The 23,681-nt window shown below is 32.6% G+C and overlaps 1 protein-coding gene across 2 annotated transcripts in view; it reads right to left on the reverse strand.

The window, feature by feature from the left end:
- Nucleotides 1-23,681, reverse strand: part of LOC118202680 (synaptotagmin-10-like) — a 242,136-nt gene that overhangs the window by 21,263 nt on the left and 197,192 nt on the right. For both annotated transcript variants that reach the window (XM_085821743.1, XM_085821745.1), the window contains exon 7: nt 22,123-22,243. In XM_085821743.1, the coding sequence (XP_085677869.1) occupies nt 22,123-22,243 (121 nt within the window). The remainder of the gene's footprint in view (nt 1-22,122; nt 22,244-23,681) is intronic.

Genomic DNA, 23,681 nt, shown 5'->3' on the forward strand with positions numbered 1-23,681 from the left:
AATAAGGATTATCTTCGACAAATGCGCGTTGCTGAATCCAGTGTTAAATCAGTTATTTAAAAAATTACATTAACTGAACTTTTAATAACTGAACGTTTTTGCAGCAAACTGATTTTTTATATAACAAACGTCATGTAAAAATGGATTTTTAACATTATAATAAATCGATTACAAAACTCTTTTTATATGAGCACACTATCTCCTGCATTAAAAATAAAAGTTAAAGTTTATGATAAAGTTTTGTAGTAACATACATACTGCAAGACTCTTTACATGTTTGTTCCCTCCAGCTTTTTTAAATAGTCTGAAAGCAATGTATTTCTTAAATAGTTCGATATTTTTCTTCTTATATTTGATTATGTTCAAAACTGAAATGCAGAAATAAACGTTGAAAATGGAATTTCTTTTAGAGTTGAATTTTAGTATTATTCGGCATCAATGATTTTATTTTACGAGCTGGCAACTAGTTATTTTTATTAGAAGTGAAATATTTAAAAATTTTAATACCTTAATTTTTTATATATTTTAATCGCAAATTCTTCTTTAAGGTGTTATACAATAGATACTGCTTAATGTGATTGTGGTTAATATTATCATTCGGATACTGTTATCGAATTGTCGCAGTTCTCATCATTTGTATACGAACAATTAAAAGATATATACTTCGCTTCTTGTAACCAGCAACTCAGTTAATATCATCGAAATCTTATAGAAAAAAATTACAATTGAAGTAAAGTTAAGTTCAAAATTAACGTAAAGAAATTGTTAAGTGACAAAAATGCTTTCAAGTAAGGAAGTAAGCCGCCAAGCAGCTTGGTTTTGATTTTAGTCAATCATTTTAAATTACGCAGAAAAAAAAAGAAACTTTTGTTTGATGTAGAGTTTTCAACAACTCTCACGATTTTGAGAGCTATCAGATACACTGGTAGATCGACCTGTGTTATATACCAAACAAACGAGCTGTCTACATGCGCGTTTTCTTGGTTTTCCCTATGTGTAACGTGGGTACGAATCAGTTTCCCTTCCAAACTCCTCCACGGAGGTATTTCTTTTCTTAGGCAGGTAGCCTTCACGTGCTTTATTGGAGTTAAATAAACCAATCAAACTAACATCTTCAAAATATTCAGAAAATATGAGATGAACAAGAAAAGTATTTTAATTTTTCCATTTCATGTATGGCAAAAGCGAGTTAAGCAGCTTAAATGTTAATGTCATAATTAATGAAGAGATTAAGATCAGCTGAGCAAAGTGTGAAATGCTGCCCCAGAATTTAGGTTAACATCGTCTGTCGCAGTTGCTCAAGGGACGTTTCCCTCCGCAACCTCAAACCTCTTCCAAATGATAGGAGAAGAGGTGGAGGCGAGAAGTAAGATGCAAGTCGATCAATTCCTAGTGCCCCGACTAGAAAATCGTTCTAAAAGCTGTCATTAGGCAGGAAACACATCTTGGAGGGCGCCGACAAGTCGACCAACTTTCGTCCCCGGTCCGAACGATTTATCTCCCAGGGAGCGGTTACCGTTAACTGCTCCTTCTCCTCTTGTTTTCGTTTCTTTCTTCTCGGTTACGGAAGAGAAGGTGTGTTTGGGGATTTTCTGCACGTTGTTCTCAAAGGAATCTGTCTTTGTAGACGTGAAAAAGTATTCTAAAGGAAGCGATTTAGGTAAATGGCTTGGGAACGAAAGATATACTTTTATAAACTTTTGGAAAATATATGTGCGTAGAAGAAGGTACGTAAAAGCATACGGTGAAAAAAATTCCTATATTTTTTAAAATCAATATCTTAATGATCGCAGAAATTATCGCACTTCAGCAGGTATTTATTCCATCTTTTTATTGTGAGGCACATTTTGGGAAAAAAAAATTCTGTACATTTCTTCCCTAGGAAAATACAAAAGTAGATAAATTAGATGGAGGCCATCAAAATGAAGAAGCGAGCAATCTTGATTGTCTACGAAAGTTGAACGGATGTATTTGGAATTAGAGTATTTATTTCCATCTTATCTTATATTAAAAAATGCGAAGAGAAAAAAAAAATATGCGTGCCCGGACGCACTTGGCACAGTAGTGTCTACGTTTTCAGAGTGTTAAGTGTTGTGATACTTTTCCTTATATTTGCTACACTATTTATGTTTAGAATGCAACCTGTAAAAATTATTAGTGCTTAGCATTGTGAAAAAGGTTAAAAAATGTTTCTGCTGTCCTGGTATGTCTGTTCATAAGATTTATACGAACTTTTAATGCAAATACTGACAAAATGTATTGGGAATATCAAAATGTTTAATTTATTCTTTCCTTTGCAGCTGAGGATGCCAAAAATTTTTAAACCGATTTAAAATAGAATCTTAAGTTTTAAAACTTTGATTTTGGAAAGCAGGTACGGTGTTATTTTTATCTATTTAAAATTTTGAATTTTAAGATTCCAATAACATAATCAACAGGATGTTATGAGCTTTATTACTGAGATCTAATTTTACAATTTGCATTCTGTTAACTGTTTTGATGTTAGTTTTAAAATATTATGAGATGACTGAGCCTTAAGGAATGAAATGCATACTTAAGTTATTGTTTCTTAAGTTATTATTTCTATGATTATAAATGACATCAGTATCTTACCATAGTTTCACGCATTCGCTCATTTAATTACTTGGAGAACAGAATCTTACTAGTAACTACTTAATGTGTAAACTGATAATTTTTTCGAAAAAGAGACTCAAAGTTTATACGCAAAGTGGTTGGCTTGAAGTAACCAAAACTTGACATCTAAAGTTAAAATACAATGCTAAGTTTCGGAAAGATGCGTAAACAAATCATGGAGATATGGAAATTACTTTTACCGGTAATAACTGAAAAGAGACTTAGGAATACTGGGATTTTTAATGGCAGGAACGGTTCTGAATCCAATTCAATCCAGTAAAATGCCGAAAATGTTAATGATTATGTATGCACGGCACCGGCAGCAACAGCTGTGCTTCAACCCCCAAATTTTTCTGTTTTTTTTTAAATCGCTTAGTTTGTTAACCAATAGCAAACAGATGTACAATCAGTAACAAACTCTTTGCCCAGTGACAAAACGCTGGCGCGCGGGAAATATAAATATTTTATTCCGGGCAGTGGCAAATCGCTGAGTTGTTTGATTGAATCTGAAATGTAGATATCTTAAACCGTAACAAACCCGCTAACTACCAAATATTGTGCACTTAAAGAAAAATTTCCGGGAATCTTTGCTTCTAGGAAATCTGATTGGTTGACCTAAACTGACAACTAAAGAAGTACGTCTCCTCTTTCGGCACATAGCTGCAGGCAGAATATTATTTTCTCTACTCTGGTAAAATGTTGCGGATACAAAGTGCGTTTTTTGCGAAAGCTTTGTATAGCATCGCCCGTCTTTATATGTGATAAGGCCATAAGACTTTACCGAGTGGTGGCAATACGTTGCTTTTAAATCGCTGAGTTTGTTAATTAAATAAAGTTTTCACAAAACACAAAGTAAGCAAATTTTAAAAACATTCGAAATTCAGAATAAATTTGGCAGTTCTGGGAAATCAAACAAATATTTTTCTTATTTTGTAAATAAAATTTACAATGTTAGATATCTAAAAACCAGGTCTTCCAAACAAAATTTAAAACGGGAAAGGACGTGTAAACTTTTGCGTTTACATGTAAAATTATAGTTGACATGCAAAAATTTTAAGTATCATGTAAAAGTTACAATCATTGGTATGCTAATACAAAATTGATACACATACTGGCCAATGAATTAGAAATTGAGATTCTCATTTGAAAGCGCGCTAGGGATGAAGTATGAAAATTTGTCTTATGACGTGGGCTACACGTGGTTAGAATGCTAATATAAGTAAAGTGTAAGAGTGCTTTCACAGTGAATGAAGTAAAATGGGAAAAACGACAGATCTTTCACCATTTGAAAAAGGGCTTTTTGATGATGCCGTTTAGCAGGGGCCTCGTTTTCGAAGATAGCAAATCTGACTGGGTTCTCAAGAGCCATATCAAAGGTTTTCAAAAGTTAGAATCGGAGTCCACGATCCTTCTCTAGAAGATGTAACTGTGATTCAAGTACAGTTTGCCAAGAGAGTGATCGGCGTCGCCTCAGACGAATTGTACGGCAGTACAGGGACTCTAATGTGCTTCAAATGAAAAAGATCGTCAACCAAGGCTCTTCCCAACAGATTTCAGCTCGAAACATTCGCAGAGAATTGCAGAGGATAGGAATGCATAGTCGGGTGCCTGCGAGAAAACCACTTATTTCTGCCCGACATGCAAGAATTCATTTGCATAGTGTCGCGAAAGAAAACACTGGACAGCTGAGGATTGGAAACGAGTAATGTGGTCGGATGAATCATGCTACGCCTTATTTTGCACTGATGGAAGTTGTTGAGTTTGGTGAGAACCGCATGACTCCATCTTGCCTTGCTCGCACTGTGCAAGGATCTGGTGGAAATATCATGATATGGGGCAAGTTCTGCTGGCATGGAATTGGTGCCCTGGAATTCCTCGAGGGTAAACAAACAGCCATGATATACCTAGATATAATGGCAAGTTGAGTGCACACTGCGATGTTGCATTTTTACCCTGATGGAAACTGATACTTCTTTGACAATAATGCAACTATACATCATGCCAGAAGTGTTCAAAATTGGTTCGCGGATCATCAGTCCAACTTTCAACACTTTCCCTGGTCACCGCATAGCCCGAATCTTAACCTCATAGAAAATGTGCGGGGTATGGTGGAAAGACGCATTCGACAGCATTCTCCTCTTCCACCTAATTTACAAGATCTAAAAAGCTGCAGGCAATGAATGGTAATATCTGGACGCAAATGCACTCCAGAAGCATGTAGCTTCTATGACCAAAGGAATCAGAGCAGTTGCCTTTTCAAAAGCTGGTCCAATAAAATATTGATGTTGGATTTCTAATTCATTGGCTAGTGTGTTTATTAGAATCATTAAGTTTCATTCTTTGATGCAGACGATGGTGTATATATAGCAAAGTCAAATATGTATTCTGCGCACCGACTTACAAAATACGTGGCGTTATAAAATGTACTGTATTAATTACAGTAATCTCTTTATATCTGCTACTAAATCCTGATTCCATCGAAATGTAGTATACTGCTCCTATAACGGATTAGTAATATTTTTCAAGTACCTCACTTTGTTATTCTGATAAGCTAAGTATTGTTATTATTATTGTTACCTGTAAGATAAATGAAAGATTTTATGTCGCCTGGCATAAATTTTATATCTTTCCTGCCCAGACGTGATCAGAATGAAACAGAAACGATAACATTTGAATAAATCTTTAAAATGCTAAAAGCGTGTATTCGTAAGTACGACAAATTCGAAAGATTTTGCATCTATCCAATACTTAAACAAAGAAGAAGTACACAAAATAACATTTATGCCTTTGAATCTGAAAATATATGTATGTGGACGGGGTAACATTTCAGGATATGTGTCGAAAACATTTCAAAATTCCGAAATCATCAACTAGTTTTCTGACACGCAGATATGGAAATCGCGTAAATATTTCACAAAATCGAAATCGAAAACGGCGAAATGCAGAAAAACCCTCCTAATAAAAAATTTATTCTACATTTTTCTTTAGAATTTTATACTCCATATTGTTAAGGTCTGTTTTCATTCGCATTTAACTAACACTAGTGCTGTTTATGGTTTGACTGATTTGACAACTGAAATTGTAATTATAATTGATGGAGGACTGAATTAAAAAAAGAAGTGTATCATTCGTTAAATTAAAATAACTTTACACCGACAACTGATGCTGCGCATGTGGATGATTTCAACTGCCATATTTGAAATTTGAGGTTTTGTAAGTGTCAAGTGCTTCTATACCTTTACTATTATAATAATGAAGAATGTGTATGTGCCTCATATTATGGAAATATGACGGCGCGAAGAACCACTAAATTTTGAATACATGTAGTCCTCCACCAGGACATAGGCATCTCGAAACCCAAATTTTGAATTTCGAATGTATTTTTATTTATTTCGTATTTTGTGCGAAATTAAGGAAATTTTGATTAAAAACTGAGCGATTTAACGCTTTGTGTGCTGTTATGCAAAGTGTAAAATATTTAACTAGTTTTCAAATTTAATCAGAAAATTCAGCAATATAAAAGAAGTGTGATGCCACTTTGCAAAATACGTTTGTCTCTTCAATTTAACCGCATTGTGGAAAACATTGCGGCACACAGAATCATTAGATTTTAAGCACATGTAGTCCTTCAGTCGAACATAACGTCCTCGAAGCCCGAATTTTGAATTTCGAATGAATTTTTTTATTTATTTCTTATTTTGTACAGATTTAAGGAATTTTTGTTCAGCTACAAAAAGATGTCTGTTGCCACTATATAAGACATACGATGTTTATATTTCAAATTTAACTAGAAATTTCACCGATATAAAAGAAGTACATTGCCACTCAGAAAATCTATACTATTACAATCTGTGTGCATCTGTCTGTTTGTTGCCACTCAGGTAACAAACAGATTCCGAAAATTCCGAAAATTCGTGGGAAGCCATTTCGACCATTGCGCTGGAGATAAAAATGCTTTATATGGATAAGTGTTGCTACTGCTCGCTTTCAAATCGTTGAGTTCTTTAATAAAAAATTTGTTGTTTTGCAATCTGTAAAGTTTTGAAATATATGAAATACAATTAGCATTGAAAACATTAAATATAGTATTATTATATAAGTATAATATTCTGACGTTGAAGAAAAAAAAAGCGTAATACCAAAATATTTGCATATAGCAACGGTCTCGTCATTGTCGACGCGGGCTGAGTGTATTCGAGTGCATTCTTGGCAGACGGATGACAGATGTATGATTCTACATGTTACATGTGACATGGTAACAGAGTTAAGCCAGGATTTTTCTGAATTTTGGCACGCCTAGGTCATACATTTCGCTATCACTGCTGCATAAGGAATTTTGGGATGGTTTACGGCCTTCTAAAATCCGGATTACAGACCCGGGCCTTTTGAGTGTAGGGTAGTGAGTGAGGTCCTGTAAGATGTAACTATTTCTGTCAGTCATGTTTGACATGAATTTTTCTACTGAAAATGGTTTCTATGCTTTAGAGTGGACCTTGTTAATGGTGATCGGAGTTGAATTATTTCATTGGAGGTTGTAACATCATTAGGTTTCTTGAACCAGGAGATGTGAAAAATGTTCAATGTCCTCACTGGGACTCGAACCGGGAACTCTCGAATGTGCGCCGAGTGTGTTACCGTTACACCACGAAAATATTTTACAAGTTTACCAATAAAAATTCCACTTTGTTGAAGATTTTCCAAACCGTGACAGTTAATTAGCTTAAAATGTTCAACTACAACATATTTTTCTAAAAAGAATCAAAGAGATGTTGTTCTCAGCGTATAATGTAGACCTGTAGTGAAAAAACTTTCCTTTTCTTGTAAAAGTTTAACCAATTTTCTTACCCGAGTGATATAACATACACACATTTCTCGGAAAAAAAAGTCTCACACAATAGAATCTAATTTAGAAGGCGGAAATATTTTTCTCTTTCTTTTTTCAGGCATCAGTGCTGGCTGTCGCAATCTTGTGGATATTGAACAATTGCCAAATTCCGGAACTTAACGAGTTGTGAATTTCATCAAAAAAGAATTAAAAAATAACTTTTCCCCTCCTTTGGTCGTTTAATATCTCTTATCCGTAACAAGCATTACAATCATTTCCCCTCCTTTGTCGTTTAATACCTCTTATACGTAACAAGCATTACAACCTAATTTTCTGAAGATGTTTCTTTTTTTAACAGCGTGAAGGTTTTGAATCTGGAAGCTGAAAATTTGTATTGATTGATTGCTTGCTTTTAAACGCAGTGATGGGTGCCGACATGTATTGAAGTTGTCATAAACGCAGTGTGCGCAGATTTCCAAGAAACTCTGTGCCAGGAAGGAAGAAAAATCGTTAGGATTCTTTAAGATGGTGAGTATTCAAGAGGATGTACAAAGATGGTGATGCAGGAATTTATCAAAATATTAAAGAAGCAGGATGCCTCTGTAAAATGTTTAGAACTTGAAAACATTAGCCATATTATTGCAGGGATAAATAGAAGGGCTAGCTCATTTCTTTGTTCGACTCCTCGCCGACGCGAGCCTAATGGGGGGACGTAACAGGCAATAATCTGACGTCACTGTGATGCCACCTTTCCTGATTTCCCGCGTTTAAAATAGTAGTTTCATTGAGCTGCGAGACGATTTTCTAGAGGTTACACATCCCAAATTAATTTTAATATTATATATATCTGTTTTCTAATAATGTATATATTTAAAATAATTTATATATATGTAATTTTAGTCAGTTTTTATTTTATATTGTAAAGTATATTTACCAAAAAGCCATATACGTAATATGGCTTTTTGGGCTGCAGTAACGTGCCGTAGCACTTACAGAAGTATGAAAGGATGAGATATTTTATGTCATGGGACCAAAGGATCCAAATGACAGTTTGCTTTTGACGAAAGAATGGATACACAAATGTCAAAGAGAAGATTCTATTAATGTGAAGAGCGGAAAAATCTGCAGCGAACATTTTCTATGCAGTGTTTATGAAGATGATATAAAAAATCGCTTGTTTGGATAGCCACAAAAAGAAACTGTTGAAATGGAATGCTGTGCCGAAAGTAAATTATGATGACAATAATAAATCGAAATTGATGATGACAATAATAAATCAAATTTTAATGATTTTGAAATAAAACTCACAAATGAAAATGTAGATCATCCTGAATGTTTAAGGATAAACAAGAATGCATTGATAATTTGAAGAACAAAATAATATCCTTAGAAAATTGTATTAAATTGTATTAAAGTATTGAAAAATAGAGAAAAGAAAAATTTTAGAATGTTTGTTCAGCGACAAAGAAGGTGGACGACATCTAGACAGAAATTGGTATCAGAAATTAAAATCTCAAATAGCGAAATTGGGGGGGGGCAGCACATATCGGAGAATTTGGAAAAATGTCTAAAGCCTATTTTTATAAAGACGCAGATTAATGCATTACTGAAAAAAAAAAAAAAAAAAAGAAAAAAAATCAGGTGGACTAGTGAAAATATTTCACGTTGCATTGTCATAAGAGCTCTGTCATCTTAAAGCTATGATTTTCGGAAAGAAAAAAAAATTAAGAAAAAAATTGGAATATCTTTACCTAGTATTATCAAATTAAAGAAATGGTGTTTATTTTATTTTTTAGTGTTTTCTAAATTTTAGTGTAGTCCAAGAATTCAAAGTAATGTTCTTACTCTAAAGAAGGAAAAAGGCGAATATTTGTATTCTGTAGAAAAAATATGCGTTCTCAGTTTCGACGAAATGCATATAGATTGAAAACTCTGCTATGACTCTAAACTGGACTAAGTTGGTTCTTTTCAAAATGTGCAGTTTGTTTTAATCAGAGGTCTCATTTCGCGCTCTGCCTCAAATTAATGAGAAACCGCGTTTTAGATAGAGGATTTGTTTTAGAAGATGTAACTGTTTTAAATTTCGATATTATTAAAGAGGTTTTAAATAGAGATTGAGAAGAAATCAAATTGTGTCACAAACTAAAACCAAATTATTTAATGGTCAAGGGAAACGAGAGACAAAAAATCGCTCCAGAAAAAACATTATTTTCAAAAAGTATCGCAAAAGGTATACTCTACCCCACAGGAAATCAGAAAACATCTGACTTCTATGAGTTAATCGATAATATCTTCGGTATTATGAATAGTACCAAAATAGTACCAACAAGAATAACAAGTATTTAACAAACTAATTTTGTTAAGTACTTGTTAAAGTTATTCTTATTGTATCCTTTGTAACTAATTATTGATTAGATTTTGTGCTAGATTAGCATTCTAGATAAAATATAATAGTATAAAACATCAAAGTAATTGGCATAAAAAGACCTGCTTCCTTTACTCACACTTTTGAAAAATTAAATAACTGTTTTAGGTACTCTGAATAAAGCTATTTTGTCAAAATTAAGGTAACAATCTTATATACATTTATTTAATTGTAATATCGGTATAAGTATAAATTACAAAATTATTTTAAAAAAATCTATTGTATTGAATCGGAAGAGAATTATAACAATGTAAAATTTACAATTAGGCAAAAAATCAAACGTAGGTTAGCAGAAATGTTGCCATATATGTCATAAATGTTTAAACCTATGTCAATGTAAAGTTGTTTTTTGAGTAAATTTAAATAGCTGCTATTATAGTTATCTTAGAAGCAGTATAAAAATTCTCTCAGTTAGCATGCAAATAAAGAAATGATTAGAAATAAACGTGCATTAAATAAAAACAACCTAAAAAAAAAAAAAAAAAAAAAAAAAAAAAAACCCAAAATCTGAAATGTTTCAGATTTTAAATTACGTCCAAAAGGGCGTTTTTTAACATTTTGTGTGTTACCTTTCTTTATTAAATATCATGTTCCTCGCACTTAAACCATAAGATCCAGTGCAACAGCAATATCACAAAATAGTTTTAAAACGAGCATATCTTTAGAATTTCCCATACAGAGACTCACGCGCTGGAGATAAAAATGTTTTTTCTGCACAACGTTGCCATTGCTCGCTTTGAAATCCTTGAGTTTGTTAATCAAAAATTCGTCAAAGTTTTAAAAAATAGGAAATCGATCATAAAACAAATTTCAAATTTCAAATTTGGTCTTCCACGTGCTCATATTCGTTGGAGGATTACGTTATTCAAAATTCAATGACTGTATGTACCGTTATTTTATCACAATACGAGAAATATACATACATTTATGCAGATTTTTCATTATTTAATTTCTTCAAATATAATGCAGGACTCTAACATTTTGTGGCAAAAGTTTGAAAAGTGAACCGACATTTATGAGTCCGACGCAAAATGCCAAAACGAAACTAATAGTCCTTCGGGATTCAAAAGTCCAACTGAAATTTTTCAGATTTTAAATTACGTCCAAAGGGGCGTTTTTTTAACGTTTTGAGTGTTACCTTTATTTATTAAATATCATGTTCTTTGCACTTAAACCATAAAATTCAGTTCGAGAGCAATATCGCAAAATAATGTTAAATTAAGCATATCTTGAGAATTTCCGATATACACAGTCTCGCGAGCTGGAGATAAAAGTATTTTTTTCTATATAACGTTGCCATTTCTCGCTTTTAAAGCATTGAGTTTGTAAATCAAAAATTTGTTAAAGTTTTACAAAATATAAAAATATAAAACAAATATAAATATAAATATAAATATAAATATAAATAATAATAAATATAAATATAAACAAATATAAATATAAATATAATAATTACAAAATATAAAAATATAAATATATAAATATATAAATATAAAACAAATTCCAAATTTGGGATTTCAGATGCCCATATTCGCAATAGGATTTCGTCATTCAAAATTCGATGGCTCTATGTACCATTGTTTTATCACAATGCGAGAAATAGACAATCATTTATGCAGATTTTTCATTATTTAATTTCTTCAAATATAATGCAGGACTCTAACATTTTGTGGCAACAGTTTGAAAAGTGAACCGACGTTTATGAGTCCGACGCAAAATGCCAAAATGAAAGCAATAGTCCTTCGGGACTGAAATCCCTTTGGACTAAAAAAACCACGGAACTTTATGTTAAAAGAGTAGCACATTTTATCTATTATTTTAAAACTGAGTAAGCATTATTAAATTTTTTAATGTTTCAGTCTAAAATGCATAAAGCAGTAACATTGCCTCTTCCAAATTATAGCTATCTTTCACACACAGCTCATTTTAAATGCTGGTTCAAAAACGTTAATTTCCAAGCTGTGAATTATATCGGCGCGCTCAGTGTCATCATAGCTACGTCATCACTTCTCACTTTCTGCTTCAGGGGGAAAAGCTCTATGAGCTAGCCCTTCTCTTCTAAGTCCTGATATTATTGCCGCATGAAGGTAAGCACACTAGCAGGTATTTTATCTCTCCTTTCTGCATGCAATCGTGGTATAACGGTAGCACACTCGGCGCGTATTCGAGATGACCAGGTTCGAGTCCCGGCGAGAGCATTGCGCATTTTTCATGTCTGACGCTTCAAAGTAACCTAATGACTTGTAAAATAAAGTGGCGCCCGAACTAAAAGGTGGTGGATGATGATTCTTTGCCAACAGGATTTGGCGACTGGGTCCCCTAATTCCCAGTCGCCCTTTGATAAGGGGAGTATATAAGTATTTTCTCCCTCCTTCCTGCATGCGTTCGTGGTGTAACGGTAGCACACTCGCGTATTCGGTTCAGTTTCGCGTCCCGGCGAGGGCATTGCACATTTTTCATGTCTCCCGCTTGAAAATAACCTAATGAATCTACAACACAAGAGGGTACAAAAAAGGAGCAATAATACTAAATGAAAGTGTTTGCTTACATGCATTTATACCTGTGGTTCTAAAAATTTTGGCACATGCACCGCTTTTTCTAGACGATCATCCGCCTTACTTACCAGAACTCGAAAAATACATGTACATTTGTTTAAATCTTGACCATTTTTTAATTTATTTCGTAAATTAAACAGGAAAAAAAATCTGAAAAATTCCAGATTTTAACGGTGACCCAAAAGGATTTGTGAAGGTTTTTTACGCTGTCGCTGAGCTCGCAGTCTATCACTCTGTTGTTATATTCCCTCCTACTAACCCATTTTAAAACTTTTTTGCTTTATTATGAAGCATCATTTTCTTCGCACTTGCGCCATATACAATTCAACAATTACGAAAATTACGAAAATTTTAAAAGCAGCATAGCTGTATACTCTTAAAATTTCCGATGCAGCGTTAAGTGTTGGCTTACATTTTTCTGTTTTCTTTCAGTATTTTCTTAGTTCATCACAACAATGTTTAGTCTCCTTATTAAATGGGCTTTACAATGTTTTTTTATTTCTTCGTACGAAGTAAAGGAAGTATTGTAATCACGAAATATTCCGGGGACCTTATTTCAACGAAAATATCCATTTCGATCGCTATCAAATGCAATTAAACGACGTTCTTTCGCGACATCTGTACGTAAGGACAGAATAATGAACTCATTTTCACCAAACGAATCATAAAACTGGATTCAGAAGAGATTGTTTCGAGGCGTGTGTACGTACTTATGTATGTATGTATAAATCTCGCATAACTCAAAAACGAGTAGCCTCAGAACGTAAAAATTTTGTATGATATAACATGTAGTTTTGCACATCCGTCTTTAGTTGCAATCGGCCTCAATAAAAGTATATAAATATATCCATTCTGTGTGTTTACATTATCTATTAAATATCACGTTGTTGGCTCCCTACGCCACATAAAATCGATTGAGCAGCAAAATAACAAAATATATGAAAGCAGCATATTTTTAGAATTTACAATAGAAAGTCTCGACAGAACAAGAGAAACTAAAACCCATTTATAAACAGTATTATTGATTCATTTTCGAGATTAAAGGCTTAACTTAAACGAAATATATGTTATCTATAAATATTTATGTATGTAATAAAACAGCATTCTTTTCCTTCAGCAAAAAAATCGCCAAACTGCTCCAAGATAGCAGCACTAATATGCATAAATACAATCTTGATATCAATAATGATAATCTAAGACGAAAAAAAATTCTTTTATTTAGAACAAATGGCATAAAAAGCCACATAGCACAAAAGCCATCTAACCATGAAATCTGATACATATAGTCCATTCTCTGTGATCTAAATCTTTGTCAAACTAACAAATATTCAGTTAATTTAAATCTCTGTCGATAGTGGACTTCTTTGGAATACACAGGTAATAAATATCATGGTAATGTAATGGGATATTAAGTAGCAAGGTGAGAAAAAGAAAAACAAAAAGGGACGCGATTTTATCAATTGGCGCAAAAGGGTTTTGTTGATGTTTTTTACGCTCTCGCTAAGCTCGCAATCCACCAGTCTGCTCTTGCACTCCTGTTACTTCGCACTTACGCTACACAAAGTTAAAAAAAAGTCACAGAATTTTTAAAAGCTGTATATAGCACACGTTTAGAAATCCACACGCAGTGTATATAATGATTAAAAAGTATATAATAATTTTAATGAGTGCAGCTAACGTCATTTAGGTAAATGTACTGAATTTATCTAATTAGATAAGTCATGATTTTAATACATATTTATTTAAACCAAATTAAAAATATTCAAGAACTGTGTTTATTGCCTTTTAATTGCGTAGTTTATTACTCAATAACTTTCCAGATTAAATTTGAAAGTATCTTAGGCTTTGCTGAATGGCAAAACGCTGTCTCATGGAAAATAAAATTATTTTATTCCCGGTCATGGCAACACGCTGGAGATAAAAATGTTTTATTTCGAACTGTGTTGTCACTGCTTGTTTTCAAAGGTTGACTTTGTTAATCCTTAAATTTTAATTAATTCATTAAGTTTTAGAAGTGTGAAATAAAAAATAATAAAACAAATTCGAAATTCAAAATTCGGACTTCGAGGTGTACATTTTTGGGTGGAGGACTAAGCTACTCAAAATTTGATAGTTCTAAGTACCGTCGTTCTCTTGAGAATGCTAGGAACATATTTACATACATGCAGATTCTTCATTATTTAATTTTAATCCCATTTTGAGACTAAATAGCATCTTTCGAGCTTTAAAAAAACTGTAGCTATTAGTAATGCCAAAACCACTTTTTGAATACATTGGATTCAAAAAGCCTCGGAAAAATAGGACCGCATAAATTACTCAAGGTTAATATTTGGAGTTTTAATGCATCTGATGAAGAAAAATTTCCAGGGAAGCAGACTAATTCATCAACAGCAGAAATGAGAAACAAAAACTTTCGATATCTGATGATGATGTTTGTCTTTTTCTGCCTCTCGAACATTACTGAAGAGTGATTTAAAAACGGAAGGCATCGTGACTGATTTACGAACAGAACATGCTCTTCCTAAAACGAGAAAAGAAGTTCCTTATGAACTGATTCCAGGATTTTACAGATTAAATATCGGTGGAGATGATTGATTGCAATCTCGGAAAAACGGCGGACTCGGTGCCAGTTTGGTATCGTTTAACATTAATGTATAAACTAAGTAACAGTAAGATAAGTAACAGTTTTGCGAATGAATACCGTATTTCCTCGAACATTTTCCCCCTTTTTTATTCATTTTATCGTTTAAAATTCGAGAGGGGAAAATTATGCGAATAAATTAAATATCGAAGGAAGTGGTTACAGTAAGATCATAACAAGTGAAAAGCAAACGTGGATAAATTACATATATTTATCACTATTATGTCTTTGAAAGAAACCTACTTTTTAACAAGAATACATAGTAGTATTAACATTTAGTATCTAAAAAGGTATCTTATTTTCTATTTTCCTTATAATTTTAACCTCGCCCATTCTTATTCATGTCTCTACTATTCCTTAGGCCTTAAATCATCTATAAATAATCAGAGAAGGTGAATATGCAACTGACTCGACGAAATCGTAGACTGAATGTCTGTTTGAGTTTGCTGTGTGCGCTGTGATAGGTCGGTTCTTGTTTTATACTAGCGCAACGTTCAACAGTTAGATGAAAAAGGCTTGACGAAACCTTCGTAAGCAGTTTCCGAGGGTTTGCTTCTGTCAGTAACAGGGAAAAATCACTTGAAGGAAAAAAACATCTTAAAATTTAGGTCAGCTTGTTCTCTGAAAGCATTGAAGAAGGGGAACATTAAGCGGATATCTGAAAACTTTCCAGAAAATTTCGCTTAAAAGCTAGAAATAAAATACGTGAGGAATTATGGTATTAATTAAGTAATATCTAAAAGACAAACAATGAGGTGAAAGAGAATACCTCCTTTCTAAACTTTAAAGCATACGAGTTAGAACAATCAAACGTAAAACTAAAAGTATACGAGTTAGAACAATAAAACGTAAAACTAAAAATATACGAGTTAGAATATTACATTAGACGTAATATATTACATTAAACGTAATATATTACATTAAACGTAAAACAACAATATATTACATTAAATATATTACATTAAACGAACAATATATTACATTAAACGTAAAAGAGATAATCTCGTGGAGAATATTAGATTTTCGGAGTATGAAGCATAGAAAATCAACTGCGTCGATTTTGTCAACACTCAATTGTGGCACTCGACTACAGATCTTCCAGTGAAAAAGGGATGTGCTAACCATTTATAGAATGAACACAAGCACAGGGAAAATTCCAAATTTCCGAAGATTATTCCCACTTAAAAGACGACTATTGACAGGAGACCCAATCCACCAAGTGCAATTGGTGACGGGTTCTGTCAATTTAAAGAATGTTTAAGTACAAGGTTTATAATTGTCTCAGGCTCTCTTCCAATGGGAAATTAAAAATAAGAAGAGTAAGAAAAAATGCTAAAATCTATTCAAAGTACCATCAAGAGAAAGTTTTACGTTATTTATAGAAGGAATTCCATTTCGTTATCCCAATGCATTTCAAAAAGTAAAACTTTATCAAGGCAAAGTAATAAGTTATGCTTTGAAAGGTACCACTATATTCCTTCAGAAAATTCAGACTGATACAGGTATCGCATACAGGTACCTTTTCAACGTACTCTTGTGAAGTCCTCTGACGTTTCACCTACGGACTAATCCGCCATAATTAATGGAAATTTTACGAAAAGCCATGTAATGGAAATCACAGTGCAGACTTATAATCCAAAAAGAAGGATATCAGATCGAACAATTAAAGAAATACTCTTAACATTTTAAACATTGATTAAAACGTACCGAAATCACTTTAAAAATATGTGAATATCGTTTGTATCTCTACGAAGGAAAGTTGACAGAGTGAGTACAGTAGGCGTCGCTTAATGTGATTACGTGTGTCCATCATTATTTTCATACTGTTATCCGAATGATAACATTAAGCGACAAAAAATGTATTTCTAAATATCGATGGAATTGAATTAATTTAATACGAATATAACTTGGAACATATAAATATGTGTTAACACAACCTTTTAATAAGAAACAAAGGTCATCAGCTGTTGGAATTCTTAGACGAAAATTAATTTTTTGAACTGTTTAGATTTAATAAGCGTTAAAGCTAAAATGTCGTTTCACATTAAATATGTGGCGCTGGTAGGCAAAAGAACATTTAATGTCATTTCAGAAATTATGTGAAATGGACAGCTACGATCCAGAATTCAGATAAGGACTTTAATGGGAACTCAATTTTCGGATCCCTCGATAGTTCGCCAGATTTAATTTGAGTTTATATAGCAAGTGATTAATAACATTAATGCCAATTAAAGTAATTTCTTTAAATTCATGTTCTGCATTTATTCTGACTGTTTGTTGTAAGTAATTAATGTTTCTAAATCGAACCTCAAGTTAACAATTAGTATGTCTCATTAGGAATTAAGGTAGCGTGTATAACGACAAACAATGCAACACAAAATTATCTTAATTCGAGAAACAAAATGTTTATATATGCCCATGTTTAAGTTCAAGTATACAACTTCACTTCCTTTTCGAGACGCATTATACCTGGACATCCGTAATGGCCACTGATCTAATTTGTAAATGCTAAAGAGGCTTGTAATCCTCTTAAACGCGTCTTTCAACTCGTAGAGGAACAGAACGTTATTCTCAGAAAAGCTCTGCTACAATGCAGGGAAATGTATACGCGTTGAATACAGTTTTTAGCGAAAACCTGTATTAAAATATAATCTAAAACTTTTCAATTTTAGTATTAATAGCTTTTATAGCAATTTGAGCAGAAGATATTGATTTACTCAAATTTCTGTTTAAAATACCTATGCCATTGAGAAAACAATATATTACATTTAAAAGCATTAAATGTATTCTGGAGTTGGGAGAAAGGCAATGAGCACGAGCTCTAGTTGTGAAGCAATTAAATGTATTAGAATCAAACCTCAAATTTGTGCTCATTTCACGTTTCTGTCCAATTACTTTTCAAATAAAAGAATGCCGCCAACAAATGTTATCGCTATGTACTTTTTTTAAGAAAAAATGTTGTAAAAAAACATTGCCCAATGTATGGTGGAGTAGACTGGTAAAAAATGAGTAGTGTTTACAATAAACACTGAGCCATAAAGTTTATAAACAAATTCGATTTTATTTACAAGTTATTAACTGGAAGTGATTTTTTAAAGTTTACTTAAACCTCGTCGTTATTCCTTCAATTCCATGTCCTTAACATTCAATTGGTGGGAGGTCACGCGCTGGTTACATCAGAATGTTTACTTTGTTACCAGAGGTAGCTCAATTTCATACCATTATGAACCATATATTAGAATCAAGCAAATAAGAGTGCAGAATTATTGCATTTCCCTGGGTTTTCTTTCGTTATGTGAGTGGTTAATATGTTCAGCTGGCAATTGGAAGATCCGTGTTTCAAATCCCGGCGAAAGAGCTCCAAGACAAATAATCTTATGCGATAACGTATATTTAGATTTTGGCAAATTTTTGAGATACCATGTTTTTGAGCAGAAAACGATCTTGTATTTCAGAACAGGGTTTATAGAATTTTTAACATTTTAGGGAAACAATTCGTTAAAAATCGCAAAGAAATTCTCATTAAATTTATTACACTTCTGAAACAGCAGAAATAACTAAAATTTAATTCTCACAGACATGAAGCGAGAATCTTCTCTAATGGGCCATTTGAACAGTTGGATGCAAGCCACCTTTTAAAGCAAAAGATTTCAATAGAAACTTCACACAATTGCATTGCGTGAGTTTTGAACGTAAAGGTAGACGCAAACTTCCCATATCTCGGCAAACTATTCCGTCTCGTTTAATAATATGCGTTCAGGGATAGAATCGTAAAAGGAAATCCAAAATTTAGTAGTTTCTTAACAAAGGCTTCCTTTTCTTTCGAATGTAATATTTTCTCTCTCAGTTCATACCTCTATCAATTTAATAAAACTTGAAATGAACTTCAGAAAATACCAATTTTAAGCGAATATTACTGGATTAATACTGAAATGTTACGTTCACATTCTTATACATATGTTTTGGATTATTTCATCTACATTTTAACTTCTTTTTCATATTCCATTCAAATTAATCAATTGAATTAATTGATTCAGTTTAATTATTTTATCATTTGTAAGTATATCCTTTTTGTAATATTTTCCATTTAAGGCAAGCTTTCCATTTTTTGTTTTTTTGTTTTTCCTTTTTTACTTCAGTTTCGAAACATTTATAGATAAATTATCATTAAAGCTTCTTTATTTTACTTTTAAGTAAATTTCATTCTAAAATGTATCAGTTTCCACAAAATTTGAGCTGTAAAATAAATTTATTATTTTTGATTTGCAATAGTCGCTTTTGATTTAGGACGTTTATTGGCAGTTTTGCATTTTCTTTAGTTCAAAATTTATTTAAATATTTATTTAGTCTATCACTTTTGTTTTACTCAAAGGTTTTTTTTTTGGTTTCCTGTTTTGATAATTCTTATTTTTTTTTTAGGTTAACGTTGGAGCAGCATATATCTTGATAATTAATTAAAATTAAGAAATTAAAAAAAATATTTTATAGTTCATTTATATTTAAAAACCTTTAATTAATAAATTTAATTTAATTAATTTAATTTTTAATAAATATTATTTGACACTTTCTTTTGAATTATTTCAAGAATTTTTAATCATCCAGGTAGATTTCAGAAAGATGGCTCTGCTAAAAATTCTTCGGCTGTCCCTTGAAAAAGACCACAGATTTTTCAAAAATTTGTTACGCTATACTTAATATGCTATTTTATTGAGCTGTTTTCATTTTGTTTCAGTTTTGTTATATACTTCATGTTAGACTATTGAATACCCTTTTTTATTTGATGTATCTTTTGATTATTTAATTAATCTCGCAGTATTTTACGCGACTTTAATAATTTTTATATCAATCTGAAATTTCTAAATTTTTGTTTATATATATATAGTCGTCCTACTAATTTAGTTTAAATATCTACGTCCTACTATTATGGTGGTAGAGGAATCGGCTACATAGCTTTGGGCTAGGATTCGAATCCCAAAGAATGTAGTACGAATGTTTGTAAGTGTAAAGTGTCTTTGCTGGATGGGGGCATTAAAAATATTGTCGAGCCGAAAGTCTGGTGGTAGGAGTAAAGTGGACAGGAGATTTCTCTGTTCCGAATCTAGGGGTAGTTATTTTAAAATAAACTTTCAGCTTACTAAGGTTCTTGTACATCCGCATTGCACTCTTCATTCATCCTTGAACCTCTAACTCGCACAGACCTTGGATATTCTCCCATGAAATATGATATTTAAAAGAAAGGAATATATCAGTTTATTTTTCCTTTCACCAAAGATAGCCCCGAAAGCCTACAATACAAGCTAGTTTAGAAATGAAGATTGTTCATTTTTTAGCGGCTATATGGTCAATCCGTTAGCGTTTCCAATGAATCGACTGCTCTGCTGTCGTTGGTAAAGACAGTTTAATTTTTTAGATGCAGCTGACAAAAGGGCCAATATATAGAGACTCAAGGAGTGTTTAATTATTTACCGAGTATCTTAGAAACGAATTGGATCATCAGAGTATAATACTTCATTTATTTCGAACTGCATCTTTATGTAGCTGTAATTTTTTTATTAGATTCGAGCCATATCGTTGGTATAATTGTTGTCGATTCCTTTTGCTTTTAACGTAAACTTACGTTTCTTTATGTGGTCTGTGGAAAGGAAAATTGTGGCGTTTTTGCCGGTTACGGAAACGCTTGGATCTCCGCAAGTGCAAAATATAGAAAGTTGGTTTATGATTCGTTTTGATAGACGAAGTTGTACACTACAAAATACGAGAAGATTAGAATTACAATTCAGCTGAGTGACAAAGTTAGCGAAAATTACAGAAATTTTACTAATGTGGTATGCTGTGCCCGGTATTTTTCAGTCTTGCAGATTTCTCTGCTCCTGTTGAAGAGGGACCTGTACTTGTTTGCCCCTGAAATCGATTAAGATCTTGACTAAATCTACGCCGCACGCAAAGTTGTAGCTTTGCTAAGTTTATATTTCAGTTTGGCGTGTTCCCTCTTCTGTTTTGAAAGGTATATTTTGCTTTGAATAATTAATATAGTTCATTAAAATCGGCGGTAACTGTCTTCTAAGGCAGTGAAAATACCCGCGATTTCAGCAATGCAACAAATAATCATTTTGCAACAGGTTGCTATATCTCATTTAGTTTTCCAAAACCAGTGTTAGATAGTTGTAACCGATTTAAATTATGCTTGCCAAACACGAATTATTATTATATTTTTGTTGCTTGATCATCTTCTTCATGCGAACTGGTTCGTTAAAGACAACGGCGTCACTGCAGAACAAATCTACATTACATCAAGGTTAGGTCACCTATCCATACAATCAAAAGTCGGATAATTTTTTATTACTTTGGTATAAATATTACGAAGATTGATTTAGGGTAAAGCAAAATATATCGACTTAAACCCAGCCCATTTCTTTCTAGGACCACGCACTTCTATGAAATGGCTTCTAAACAGTGTCAAAGTTTATTTTTCTCAAAGGAGAGTATATTGAGCGCGACTGAAATGTCAATATATCAAATAAAACACATACTTTTTTTTATGCTGTTTATGCCCACCTTTGCTGAGCTGTTTCGTTCTTTAACCATCTGAGATTTTTCTCGCTTACCCTTTCACTGCATTAAATAAGGCTCAAAGCATTTATTCTACTGTGAAAAACCAAAAGTCTAAAGCTTAAAGCAGGACTGGAAGTGGGAGAATTTATTATTTGCTTTTCTTGCCCCAGGCATCAGTACTGCTCTGTGAAAAGGTCATGATAGATTTAAAAAATAATATAATACTTTATTTAAATAATATTTTTCAGTTTTATGTATCTGTAATAGAAATGTTTGAATGGTCTGAATCTTTAGGATTCACATGAAAAGCTTTATATTTAAACTTTTAAAAGGCCAAAAAGAAATTTGAAATTCACCTTTATAAATACATTCTAAAGCCTTAAATAATACAAAAGAAACAGGAAGTAAAAAATTCAGCGTAAACTTGCCATAACTTACAAGAATTCGCTATTGAGTTAATCATTGAATTCCAATGACGAAGAATTCTTACCTGACGATCCTGTTATATCCATGACCTTGAGATTCCTCGCTTTGATAATGGTTACAGTTAATCTCCCAGCTGTCGGAAGGTAGCATAATGATAGCATTACTTCTCCCAGATCAACCTTCTCCTAAAATTGAAATGAAAAGAGAATTACAGTAAACACGAAATCAAAATTACAGAAGAAATGTTTTACATTACGTTATTGCTAAAAACCTGCGACTTCTTTTTTGCCGCTGTTATAAAAAGATAACGTCGGGAAGATCTGCTCATGTGTTTCTTACAAGGTCCATAGATTGAGTATATAAGAAGCTAACGACGAATGATTCTTGCGTGTTTATCATATTGCCATTGACATACCATATTGGACATTGCTTAGCAGAATGTCCACTGTACCATGTGATCAACGTCCAATGATTCGTATTAACGACTGATACTTAGCGATCTACGAGTATGCGTTCTGTGAGCTTTGCCTTGGCGTGTACTTTATTCGATGTCCTTCGATCCTTATCACAGAGATTTTCTGTCGAGTCTTTATCCTCGGTTCTTATAACCTTGCGGGCGGTTCTGATACAAAGTTGGCTAAGCTTATTAAAAAGTCCCAGCCACGTCCTCAGCCTGAATGCCTCTATAGAAGACTGAAGATTCCAACAAAAGTTTAAACATTAAAGATTAATTGAATGGCTCAAGCCAAGGGCTAATTTATCCACATAACGATTGCGTTACTCTTGATTGTCTAAAGCTATGAACATCTGAAAATAAGAAATCTTCGAACTCCGAAAAAAGCAGTTCGAAAATTAAAATGAAGAATAAAATTTACAATACTTTTGAAGAAATATTATTAAGAGAAAAATGTAAGCACTCGTAACAAGATTTCCAGGTGGTTAAATATCAGTGGTTTTGCCTTGCTGATGAAATTAAGTTATTGTAAGCCAGCTTATAAATAAAATAATGTTGATACATTATTTTATTGTTTTATTGCAAATGTCGGTTTGGTAACAAAGACTTCTTTGATAATAAGTGCAGATTTAATTTATTTGTTGAGCAATTAATGCAAAAATCAGAAATTCTTGAAAGAATTAGCTTATCATCGTGCAGTAAGTTTCATATTCAAAATACATTAATAAACTAAACAAATTTGTTTTTTCAAACAAATAAATCAATACTGAACGTTTTAGACTCCATGAACTGTGAACTTTATGAACGTTATTTTTAATGCAATTGTATTTTATTTTTAACTGTTCATTTTTTTTCATGTAAACATGCTTCAAAATTTAATCCTTTTAAATTATTTATTGTAATATGGAAAATGTAAGTAATTTGATTATTATTATTTAAAATTAAAATAAGTCTAGTTAATGATGAATGGGGGCCAATACCTGTTAACCATTGGTAAAGACCAGGTCTTCTCATTTATCGCCAAGTGAAATGAACAACTACATTTGTTGCGAACTCTAGCCCATATAGATGGCGTTGATATTTTGGAACTGTTTTACTATTTGTTAACTTTTTAAACTGGAGCTACATGCATGTACGTTAAGTGTGTAAGTTGTCCCTCATTGCAATGT

This window comes from Stegodyphus dumicola, chromosome 8 (genome assembly GCF_044657685.1).
Source record: "Stegodyphus dumicola isolate Sdum_Otavi_A_Nest chromosome 8, ASM4465768v1".
Classification (NCBI taxonomy): Eukaryota; Metazoa; Arthropoda; class Arachnida; order Araneae; family Eresidae; genus Stegodyphus; species Stegodyphus dumicola.